General features: G+C 41.4%; 1 protein-coding gene across 1 annotated transcript; it reads left to right on the forward strand.

The window, feature by feature from the left end:
* The first annotated feature begins 8,798 nt into the window (after window positions 1-8,798).
* LOC100846872 (70 kDa peptidyl-prolyl isomerase) lies at window positions 8,799-12,194 on the forward strand. The gene is made up of 10 exons (XM_003579520.4): window positions 8,799-9,274; window positions 9,360-9,707; window positions 10,020-10,094; window positions 10,188-10,268; window positions 10,371-10,565; window positions 10,663-10,928; window positions 11,023-11,148; window positions 11,271-11,417; window positions 11,531-11,658; window positions 11,795-12,194. Exons 1-10 carry the CDS (start codon window positions 9,019-9,021, stop codon window positions 11,961-11,963), a joined length of 1,791 nt encoding a protein of 596 aa, XP_003579568.1. The 5' UTR covers window positions 8,799-9,018; the 3' UTR covers window positions 11,964-12,194.
* The last annotated feature ends 593 nt before the right edge of the window (window positions 12,195-12,787 follow it).

The raw sequence follows: 12,787 nt of genomic DNA on the forward strand, positions 1-12,787 counted from the left end.
ATATATGAGTATGCCATATCCATTATGCACAATTGCACATATTTCTTTTTTGAGAGTCATCCAAAAGCTTCATTAATTAAAACAAATATTACAAGCTTTTTCAGTACATTGAAGGATGGAATCCGGCACCTGAGATACCCAGGCACAGTGCAGAGCAGCAGCAGATGCAAATTTGGCTATGTTGTGAGCAGCTTAATTTGCGTCTCTCTTCACATGCATCATATCAAAATAGCTACACCCTTCAACTAGCTCTTGGATCTGTTTTAAAACAGGTAAAATGCAAGCTCTATTGATGTTTCTTGATTTCCAAAGTGAAACAAGCTCCAGAGAATCAGATTCCATGATCTTGATAATACTCATGCGTCCGATTAATTTCGCTCCATCTCTACAAGCATTGGCTTCAGCAGTTAAAGCATCAGGAATAAGACTAGCTATGACATGTGCTGCTTGCCGCCAATATCCTTCCGTTATGATCTCTAATTATCACTCCTGATTTTGCTTCCATGGTATTGATATCATAGGCCGCATCCACATTCACCTTGTGGAAGCCTTCTTGTCGTCGTTGTCGGCGGGTCTTGATCTGCATCTTAACACCCCCTACGACAACAGGAGCTGGCAATAAGGTCTGCTACAGAATCACTACATGCTTGTGGAATTTTAACCTGAGATTTGCCATGTAGATGATCATTACGAGCAGACCATACTGACCCCCACATAGCACAGAGAATATAACTTTTCTTCACTTCATCGCAAATAGAAGAACCAAGTAAATCTTTTGCCCAAGATAAAGGATGCAATTTTGGCAGCTAGCTTGATGTTATAGAGATTTTTGAAGGGTCCGTCTATGTATCAGTCGCCTGAGAAATAAGTGAATCGCTTGTATCTCAGTCGACCATCTCCACCGTCCGACACCCCATCGGCAACGACTCCCCACAAGCCTCGTCCGCACTGATAAAGAAGCTATGTGTTGTGTCGTCCGTCATGTGTGGGTTCTGTGTTGTGTGTGGGCTTGTGTCTTGTGTGGGCTTGTGTGTCAATTGAGAGTTTATGGCCTACGGGCTTGTTAGCTCAGCCCATATAGATCTGTACGTATAGCTAACAAAAAGCTCAGCTCGTGTCCAGAAAAACAGAATCACAACAAAAAAAACCTTACCTCCGTTTCACACATTCTCTGTCTCATAATAAAAAGAAATTAAAGAAAAAATTTGGGAGGTCTCTCAAAATTACAATTGCACATCAAGCAAAGTGGTGTGTAACCCACCCACAAAAAACTCAATTGCCCATCAAGAACATTTTTGTGCAACTAAAATATCACAAAAAAAGATCGAGACAGGTGTGGTCGCGCCACCAGTGCCCGTTGAAAAATAAGAGTTGTACATTGTTCATCAAAATGTGCAACTATGCTAGGTTTCATACGATTAATGAGCTCAAAATCACACTAAAAAAATCAAGTGTGCTGTAACACATCACAAAAACAAAGCCGCCGCCATGCCCCCGCCACCGCACGTTGAAAAAAAAATATGAGTAACAATGTGCAACTGGGCAACTGAGCTAGGTTTTGTAAACCATTGAGCTAAAAATTCACTTTAAAAAGCATTGAAAGGGGTGTAACACATCACAAAATAGTCTCATGTGCCGTCCCGCCGCCGAAGCCGGTTGAAAATAAGTGTTGCACATTGTTAATCTAAATGTGCAACTACGCTAGATTTCATAAAAATAATGAGCTCAAAATCACATTAAAAAAATCAAGTGTGTTGTAACACATCACAAGCCACCGCCTTTTGGAAATAAAATATGAGTTGCACATTAGAAATAAAAGATTGCAACTAGCCTACTACCTAAATATCCATGGGCTAGTATTGTGTATGATCCCTTTTGATTTGTCAAAACAAAACATTGAACAAAATGCTGGTTTTACTTAGAAAAAAACAAGAGCGTCAATTGCACATATTGTTCATAAAAATGAGCAACTGAGCTAGGTATCGTAAAATGATGAGCTACAAAATCACGCTAAAAAGCATTGAGTGGTGTAACAGATCACAAAAATAGGCCCGCATGCCTGCCCCGGCCAACGCTCGTTGAAAAATAAGAGTTGCACATTGTTCATCAAAGTGTGCAACTACGCTAGGTTTCATAAAAATACTGAGCTCAAAATCACAGTGAAAAAATTAAGTCTGGTATAACACATCACAAAAAAGGATCCACCGCCATGCCCCTCGGAACCACTCGTTAAAAAAAAAATATGAGTTGCATATTAGAAATCAAAATGTGCAGCTGGCCAACTGAGCTAGATCTTTTAAAAATTTTAGCTAAAAAATCATATTGAAAAGTATTGTGAGTGGAGTAACACATTACAAAATTGGTCCGCGTGTTGTCCCGCTGCCAGCACCTTTTTGAAAAATAAGAGTTGCACATTGTGCATCAAAATGTGCAACTACGTTAGGTTTTATAAAATATTGAGCTAATCACGTTACAATTAAAATGGGTTGTAACACATCACAAAAACAGACATGCCGCCCTGCCCCCCAAACCACTTCCCATTGAACAAAAATATTAGTTGCACATTAGAAATCAAATTTTGCAACTATACAATTTAATGTAATTGCACATTGTAATAACCCAAATTGGACAAAAAAACAAATGTACAACTTACTTATACAAGCTTCCTTCATAACAGGACATTTTTTTTTTCAACAAGGCTGCTATTAGAAAAAAAAAGAGGTATAGATGGAAAACAAATGAAAACTTCCATAGTAATAAGAACACATGCACAATCAAGTGGATTCATTTGTGGAAGAAGGTGCATAATGGAAAAAAAAGTTCACATATCACAGTCATATCCGTAGTTGCACATTATACACCCAATGCCTGGACTGCTAGGGGAAACCTCCCTGAGTGGGTCGAAATTGAGAAATAAAAAAAGCCCATATCAGCCCATAACTGAGAAGTCCAACAAAGACACAAATCAGCTTTAGGCAACAAGCAACAGCCAAAAGAAACAGTACTCCGTAGAAGATTCGTGCACGACTTGATGTGTGATCTAAGGGCTGTACAGGTCCACTGAGACATAAGAAAAATTCTTATTTCTCACTTGCCTGAGAATTAGCAAAACCCATTTTTGAAAGAACTCCAAAAAAAATTCGCATAGGGGCATGTATCTTGTTTTGCACCACACTCTAAACAATTACCTTATTTTTTAATATTCCTTCGATGCAGTTCTTCATGAACGGGATGAACCCATGAATGACTCGCCACCAAAAAGTTCTAAGTTTTGGGAAAACCGCGAGTTTCCATAGTTTGACCCAAATTTTATTTCCTTCAGTTTCTGAATTTTCAGCAATGCCTCTTCGGTAGTAATCCTCATATCTTGCACTAGCTGCTAGCATTTTATAAGTCCATGTTTTTCCCCACTCCATGGCCAGAAATCTTCTCGAAGCTTACAAATGGGAATCTTAAGAATTTCTTGTGCTTTTAACGAATTGAAATTTTCATTTATTTTAGTATATCCCAAGCAGTTGCTTCTGAATTTAGGAGATCAGAGGCATACCTTGCGCTTGCACTGGTCTTCTTGCTAATTGGTTTGCATCCTAGAATTGGTATCCACCGGTCCTGCCATACAATGATAGCTTTTCCATCCCCAATTCTTCTAACTAGACGATATTGCGCGCCTTGCCGCGCCGGTTCTTTTTTCCGTAGAGAATAAGCATTTTCAGAACACACTGCTACAAGGAATACACATGTTTCTCTGAAAAATCTACAGGACAACAACAGAACCTTGAATCAAGGGGCATCAACAAAACTTTTAAGGAACTTCTTCAATGATGACATGATAATACACCAATTCTTCAAGTCTGATAATGACTCGGCACTTCCTTGAGCATGGGATTAATAGGGACTGCTTGCAGCACTGCTTTAATTAGAACTTCACGGCCAACCGAACTTAGCTTCTTCTCTGACCAACCACCTGTAAGGGAGTTAACTTTTGTAATCTCTCCGTCCAGCAAAAAATGTCTCAAGTTTGTCAAAATTTGGATGTATCTAGACATGATCTAATGTATAGATGTATTCAAATTTAGTCAAAATTGAGACATCCTTTGTTGGACGGAGAAAGTACAAAGTTTCTCAAAAGCTCCTGATTTGTTCCTTCCAAGTGCAGTTGGAAGTCCCAAATAATTTTCCTCCAGAACCTCTTTATTAATGCATAGGATCTTCTTTACTTGAATTATTGAATCTTTATTGCTATATTTTTAGTTGAGGTTCCTTTGTAGTAAGGGATGGATTAAGCACTCGGTTTTGGGAAGATACTTGGCTTGGTGACAGGCCTCTTGCCCAACAATATCCATCATTATTTAATATTGTACAACGAAAAAATGTTTTGGTTGCTACTGTTATGTCATCTGTTTTTCTGAATATTGGTTTTAGACGAACACTGATAGGGGATAAATTGATGTCGTGGTTACATTTAGTCCACCGTTTAATGATGGTTCGCCTGTCTGCTGATCCAGATTCTTTTACCTGAAAACTAATGAATACAGGAGTTTTCTCGGTTAAATAATACATGTATAGAGATTTAATGGATGGTCAAATTGTGTTTCCTCGCAAATATTTGTGGAAGATTAATTCCTCTGAAAATAAAGATATTTATGTGGTTTCTTGATAGAAAAGTGCTGCTTACCAAAAACAACCTTGCTAAGCGTAATTGGTCTGGGTGTAAACAATGTTGCTTTTGTGGATTAGAAGAGACTATCCAATACTTGTTTATATCATGTCCATATGCTCGTCTTGTATGGCGTATTGTCCATGTTTCTTTTAATTTGCCGCCTCCAACCAATGTCACAAATATGTTTAGGAATTGGTTGAACGGGGTTGATAAAAAACTAAAACCTCAAATTCGGGTGGGAGTTTCTGCTTTTTGTTGGGCTATTTGGAATTGCCGAAATGATATTGTTTTTAATAAGACTAGAGCTGCTAATATTTTGCAGGTTATCTTCAGGGCCACTCACTGGATCCGTTTGTGGTCTTGTCTTCTCCCTGTGGACCAACAGGAGCCTTTGGATATTGGGTGCAACCGTCTGGAGACGGTTACTCGGGATATCTTCAGCCTGGGTGGATGGCGGTCTAGTAGAATTCTTGCTACATGATGCATAGGCATTTTTTGTATAGACTTTTCCACCGGCTGATTTTTACTTTCCTTCGTGTGATGCTTGAACTGTACTGTGACTGCAAACTTCGTAATAAATTTGGCTGTGTGCATCAATTGATGCAGAGGCCGGGGCATTCCTCCTTTTCGAATTTTTTTTGCTATTCTTGCTAAAGAAGATGGCAGATTTTTCTTTGTTAACCATCTGACCTGAACCCCTGTTATAGATATCAAGTATTTCTTGAAGTCTATCTGCCCCCTTCTTGGAAGCCTGAGTAAATACAAGACAAGAAAAATCTTCGGCACAAATAAGGGATAGGTATCTATAGGGTCTCCTTGCCTTAATCCCCTAGTTGATTTGAAAGGCTTTGTTAATTTCCCATTCAGCTTAACAAAAAAGCTATCCAAAAAAATAAAAATTAACTGAAAAGCTGACTGATTCAACAAATTTCATTACTAAATTAACCCAATAATTATGGAAACCCAACTTTAGCATGATTCGTTTTAGATAGATCAATATCTAATGTTACCGCGTTTGCACCCGTTTTTCCTTTTTTTCCGACGTAGATAGTGGATACACTCATATGCTGATATATGACATTATCTGTAATTAAGCGCTATCCGCAATCTATTTGCTAAGACCTTTGACACAATTTTATAAAGCACGTTGCAAAGAGCTACTGGTATGTATTAGTCAAGTCTTGGGGATGTTTTACCTTCAGAATTAAGACAAGTATAGTCTTGTTTATATCTTCAGGTAATTCACCCCCCTCCAGGAATTTTAAGACTGCAGTGTAGACGTCTTGCTTCACTAAATCCCAGTGTTTTTGAAAAAAATCCTGCGGTAAAGCCATCCGGTCCTGAAGATTTATGAGGTCCCATCATGAATAATGCTTTTTTCAACCTCCTCATGAGAAAAAGATTTACAAAGGATTTCATTCATGTCAGCAGACACCGTTCTAGGGACACATATATGACAATTTCTTCAGCGTGAAGCCCACCCTGCATAGTAAATAGATTTACGAAATAATTAGTGATTAAGTTTTCCAAGCCTGCTTGATCATGACATACTGTTCCATCTTGATTTGCGAGAGATGAAATTATGTTTGTCTTGCCCTTTCACGACATCTCGAGTGAAAGAATGCCGTGTTTCTATCTCCTTCGTTTAGCAACTCCCTGGACCTTTGCCGATGGAACTCTAGACCTTTGCCGCATCATTATTTCCTCCCTGGCTAGCAACTCTATGATCTGAAACATTAGTCTTTTCTCTTCATCTGTTGGGCCCGAGCAAAAGTTTCTGCTTCTTATTTCTTCTAGTCCTTTGTGGAGTTTTTTTAGACGACCTCAGGCAGAACCAAATACCTCAAAACTCCATCTCTGCAAAGGACCTCGGCCATGTTAAGGACTTCATTATCCCATTTAAATCATTACTATCACAGGACTATGAGCTTGTAATGATATCATCATGACTAGGATCTCTCGCCCACATATTCTCAATCTAAATATACGACTTGCAGGTTTTTCCACATTGCGTACACGAGTCTAAATGTCTATTATGAGAGCACACTGGTCTGATTCTGTAGTTTGCACATGAGTCACTGTTGTTGAACCTAATAATTGCATGAATTTTTCATCTCCCATCTCTATCTGGCCGCACTTTAACATTTCAGTCTCCTTGTTGCCTGTTTTTTAGATCAAAGGCTTTTCGCCCAGTTCCATTCCATACGAAACGAAACACAAGTGTCAGTTAAGTATTCGTTACAGTTCCAGCAGCCAGATGGCCAAACTTATCGATGCAGGGGACAAGAAGTCCCGAATGAAAGGATACAGGTAAGCCAACAAGAAACGAAACTGAAATTAGAACTGAAAGAATTAAGCCTGGCTCTTCGAAGCAGGTTGGAAACATCACTGTTCAGCTTCTCGGCTTTGTCTGCTTTCAGCACAGCTTCAGCGTTTCTGCGATGAGCGGGGTGCTGGGGGCATCAACAAAAGTGCGTCGTTTCTTCAGAGCAGCAACCGGAGAGATTCCATCGACTTGGTTTCGATCAGCAGTAGGCATCTGTCCCAGATTTGGATATATTTCTTCAGGCACAGCGGCTGCCAACGCTTTAGTAAGCGCAGCAATCGCGTCCAAAGGACCTATATATTAAACCAAACATGTGGAGAAAACAAACAAATCATTATGACATTTCTAAATTGTCCAGAGCAGGGCAGAGCTCAACATGTTAATCACACCATGTTTCTTGTTACACGCCAAAAGTTGTCATTTTTTCAAAGTAAAAACTAGATCCAGGTTCAAAACAAAAAAAGACATGTCTTATCTTTGAGTTCCTATCTTTTAGCTAGATTGTCTCTGGTAAGGATCTTATTGTTGCTAACTAGCCAAAGAAACATATGAATTCTAGGGGAAATGTTAATGCTCCATAAAGCAGTCACATAAACTGGGGAGACACCTCTGTAGTTAATTATTGCATAAAGGGATTGGGATATGTAGATCCCAGAGCTGTGGAGGCACCAGATCATTTGATCATTCTCAGAAGTAAAAGTAACACTGGAAAGGATCGGGGAGAGAATTTCCCACTATTCAAGCAACTTAGGTCCAAAAATTCTCCTAAAGAAGAGTTTGACCATCTGCCAATCCCAGACTTGAACTAAGGTTGCTAATTTCTCATTACAAAGTATATAAAGCTCCTATAATTGGATGGCCAGACTAGAAGAACCAAATCATTGGCCTTTCCAAAGACGAATGGACTGTCCATTTCCAACTAACCACGGCCCACATGACTCCCCACCAAAAAGTAGAGCCCACCTTTGCATCTCAAGCAAAGATGTTGGGATTGTGCACATCATATTTAAAGTATGTTGTTTGTTTTCAAAGTCTATTGGAATCTAAGTTGTATCTTTGTATGCAGGAGGCAAGTAAGGAAATGTTTAGACCTCTCAGGTTAGGGATCCCTAACCCACCAAATTCTTTTTTCATATCAATCATATCCCAGTTGGCTAAGTGGTATTTTTTGTGGCCCTCATAGTTGTCCCACAAACAGTGGACCATTTGTGAGTTTATATCATGGATAGTCCAGCCGGAGAATTTGATAAAGGAAAGTAGGTAAACTGGGATGCTTACTAAACAGGCTCTAATTAGTACAATCCTGCTACCTTGTTGCCTGTTGTCCCATGTACATATGAGACCTGTGAAATTTACTCTCTCCAATTCATAATAAGTTTAGTACAAAATTAATGCAAAATTGTACTAAATTCATGACACTTATTATGTATCTTGAACCATTTCTCTGAGTCCATCCAATACGCCACCATAGCATTTTTTTATTGTAATCACCCACACAAATCCAAGGAAGGTCGCTATTCACACCTCTCACACCTCTCTACTGCCTGATTTGGTACATCTTCTTAATCATTTTTTTATAAATCTCAAAATCACTCAAAAATCAGTTTTTTAAAAATCGCTCAAAAATGGCAGTTTTGTCTACTATATGTTAAAAAAACCAGCCGAGAGTCACTACTTCCACGCCAAAAAACACCAAAACAATATCAGCTTCTCTTCTGCTCTAGAAACATCGGGCGCTATCGGGCACCTGCGAGGCTACGACCCCAACCCAGCCTTCTCCTGAAGCTTCTGCCATTCCAATGGCCCCTATCGCCCAATATATCAGGAACCCTCTAGAACATCAAATTGTCAGACACAACAACCTCTGCTCCGATATAAAAGTCCAGCGATCCAGAGTCGATAGGCTACAAACAACATCCCAATCGTACACTACACAAACAGGAACTGCTATCGCGCGCACATTGATCGTTTGCTCTCCGCACCTCGAGAGCATTTTTCCCCTTCAGTATTCTTCAGTGCCCAGGGAGAATCAATGGCGGACGACATCAGCGCAATCCCCAGCGTGGAGGAGGAGGCAATAAGGGGGCTCGAAGAGGAGGAGGACGAGACCATGGATGAGCTGGGCGGCGAGCCCATGGATGGCCTCGACGGCGACGAGGGGGAGGAAGACTTCCCGGCGGCGATGAAGGTTGGGGAGGAGAAGGAGATCGGGAAGCAAGGGCTGAAGAAGAAGCTCGTCAAGGAGGGCGAGGGCTGGGACCGGCCCGAGACCGGCGACGAGGTCGAAGGTACGCGGCGCGATTTTTGATTGTGATCATTCTCTGTCATCATATCAGAGCAATTGGGCAAACCTAGCCAAAATGTTTTGTGCAGTGCATTACACGGGAACTCTCCTCAACGGCGAGAAGTTCGATTCAAGCCGCGACCGCGGGACTCCGTTCAAGTTCAAGCTCGGGCAAGGAGAGGTGATTAAGGGATGGGATCAGGGCATCAAGACCATGAAAAAGGGCGAGAACGCCATCCTCACCATCCCGCCTGAGCTCGCCTATGGAGAGACGGGCTCCCCGCCCAAGATCCCCCCGAACGCCACGCTCCAGTTCGATGTCGAGCTCCTGTCGTGGGCCAGCGTCAATGACATCTGCAAGGATGGCGGCATCTTCAAGAAGGTTCTGGTCGAGGGCCAGAAATGGGAGAACCCCAAGGATCTCGACCTAGTTCTCGGTATGTCTGCATCGGGCACTTGATTTCGTTTTCAGTCAGTTACGGCCCGACATGAAACGACAGAAATTTCGATGATTTAGGGCATCATTCGTTAAACCACCAAGATTTTAGTTTGAATTTGACTGCAAACTGAACCAAAATTTGAAGACGCATGTAATCTGATCCAGACTGAAATGCAATAATTTCAGACTCACTGAACTGGAACTTATCTGAATTTCCACATGACACCGTTCCACTTCCATACCAGTGTTTCAAGCATTGTCGTGTGGAACTACTAACATGTTTCATGTTTGCTCCATGTGCATCACGCAGTCAAGTACGAGGCGAGACTTGAGGATGGAACCGTTATTTCCAAGTCCGATGGTGCTGAATTCGCAGTGAAAGATGGTTCGTGTCTAGTTATTTCTCAGCCTTGGCATATACTGTAACATATTGCAATGCAAGATTTATCTGATACACAATTATGTCCTGTGATTTCAGGTCACTTCTGTCCGGCACTTTCCAGAGCTGTGAAGACCATGAAGAAGGGCGAGAAGGTCCTCCTCACTGTCAAGCCACAATGTGAGTTTCTTTAAATCAGAAATTAGGCAGGTCTACATTTTGGTACACTATCAGGAATTATGGCTGAAGTCATTAGTTGACATTATACTTGCTCGATTGCAGATGGCTTTGGGGAGCAAGGGAGACCAGCTTCTGGAGTCGAAGGTGCTGTGCCCCCAAATGCTACCTTGCACATTGACCTTGAGCTGGTCTCTTGGAAGACGGTGACACTGATAGGCGATGACAAAAAGATCTTGAAGACTGTGCTCAAGGAAGGTGAAGGCTATGAGCGACCCAACGATGGCGCAGTTGTCCGAGGTGTGTGGCAAAAAGCTAATCTGTGCACAACCATGTGAAATGTTGTAGTGTCGGACAGGAAGCATAATAATAGTGATCTTCTCCATCTTATTTGCAGTGAGACTCGTCGGGAAGTTGGAGGATGGTACTGTGTTCACCAAGAAAGGACATGAAGGTGATGAACCATTTGAGTTCAAGACGGATGAGGAGCAGGTCATCGAAGGGCTGGACATAACGGTGGTCACCATGAAGAAAGGAGAGGTCGCCCTTGCGAGAATACCACCTGAGCGTGCGTTCGGATCCACTGAAACGAAGCTTGATCTAGCAGTGGTTCCTGCCAATTCCAGAGTGTATTACGAAGTGGAGCTTGTTTCATTTGAGAAGGTAACTGCGGCTCCCTACTTCCTAGTTCCCCTATCCTGCCTCTGCTGTTCCTCCCTATCAGTGAGAGTGTAACATTTATGATTCTGTTTTTCAGGAGAAAGAATCTTGGGATTTGAAGAGCAACACGGAGAAGATTGAAGCAGCTGCCAAGAAGAAAGATGAAGGGAATGTGTGGTTTAAGATGGGAAAGTATGCCAAGGCTTCCAAGAGATATGATAAGGTAAATGGCATTAGGCTCTCGACTGCAGCTCTGTGTACACTTAATCTGAAATCCTGTCAAAAGCAAATGACGTAATCGTGTTCCTGACTTCGATCTCTACCTCATTTATTCCTTGGAATTAGGCTGCAAAGTACATTGAGTATGACAGCTCTTTCACTGAGGATGAGAAGAAGCAATCTAAAGCACTGAAGATCAACATCAAGCTCAACAACGCTGCGTGCAAGCTGAGACTGAAAGAATATAAAGAAGCAGAGAAACTCTGCACAAAGGTACAGTACTGCACATATTTGTCAGGTCTTAACATTCCTGATAATTGCATGGATCTCTTGAGTGAATTAAATTAAATTGGCAAAAACCTGACATGGTTGATGACATTGGTCAGGTTTTGGAACTGGAGAGCACAAACGTGAAGGCCTTGTATAGAAGGGCTCAAGCATACACCGAGCTTGTCGATCTGGAACTGGCAGAGATGGATATCAAAAAAGCACTGGAAATTGATCCAGATAACAGGTAGAATGCATACTTCTCTACCGACAGAAATTCCGGAAATTTACCACTAGACCTAGCTAGGGTGATCTGGCAAACTGGCAATTATAAGCAAACCGTGACTAATCTCCAAGTGCACTCTTCGTCTGTCTTCTCTCAGGGACGTGAAGATGGCGTACAAGGCGCTCAAGGACAAGGTGAAGGAGTACAACAAGAGGGACGCCAAGCTGTACGGCAACATGTTCGCGAAATGGAGAAAGGTGGAAAGCGCGGAGAAGGTGCCCGGGAAGCAGGAAGCGCAGCCTATGGCCATCGACAGCGCCGCGTGATTACGAAAGAGCTTTGCCATGTTTAACAATGATGTTTCGTCTTTAGAACATCCTGCTCTCGATAGATGGTGTTTTGAACTGTTTTGTAATTTAATTGTTATCATCGTCGTGTCATGCTCATGTCATCATTAATGACATGAGCATGGCAATATTTTGCCATGTCAATTAGCATCATGACACATGAGATGTTAATCACTTGCATTAAATTTGTTACTTCATGTTGCTTTGTCATTTCATGTGCTTTACAAAACCCAAATGAGTTTTACTTATTTTGTTATTTTGTCAAGGAGGCAATGTGCAATCTTTAATTATTTTATGAAACCAACTTTGTCTTTTGCAAGTTATTCATGCTATTAATTAAGCCCATCCTTTCTTCCTCTATTTGACATCCAATTTCAAACAACAACTTTTAACCTTTTTCTAAAAACTTCTTGTTCCTTTCTTTAGTTTTTCTGTTTATCTAATTTTCTAAAAGCCAGATTTGAACTTGCAATTTAAATCAAGTTTAGGAGATTGAATAAATAGAAAAGATATAGAAAAGGAAATAGGAGAAAGCCTTTCCTTCTTACCTCTTTCGGCCAGCCCAATTCCAGCCCAACATCCCACCGAGGCAGCCATCTCTCTTTGTTCATCGTTCTCCTGTACGGCAGAACATCCAAGTCAGCCACGTACCCTGCTCCTTTGATTTGACGGTCGCTGCTGCCTCTGCCCTCCGTATAAAACCTGCTCCGCGGCCTCCTTCTTCTCCTACAAGCAAAAGGGAAACCTAGCTAGGTTTTTCCTCCCTCTTTTTCTCTCCTGCCGCCAGCAGTTCTTGTTGCCGA

The sequence above is a fragment of the Brachypodium distachyon genome, chromosome 5, assembly GCF_000005505.3.
Source record: "Brachypodium distachyon strain Bd21 chromosome 5, Brachypodium_distachyon_v3.0, whole genome shotgun sequence".
NCBI classification, from domain to species: domain Eukaryota; kingdom Viridiplantae; phylum Streptophyta; class Magnoliopsida; order Poales; family Poaceae; genus Brachypodium; species Brachypodium distachyon.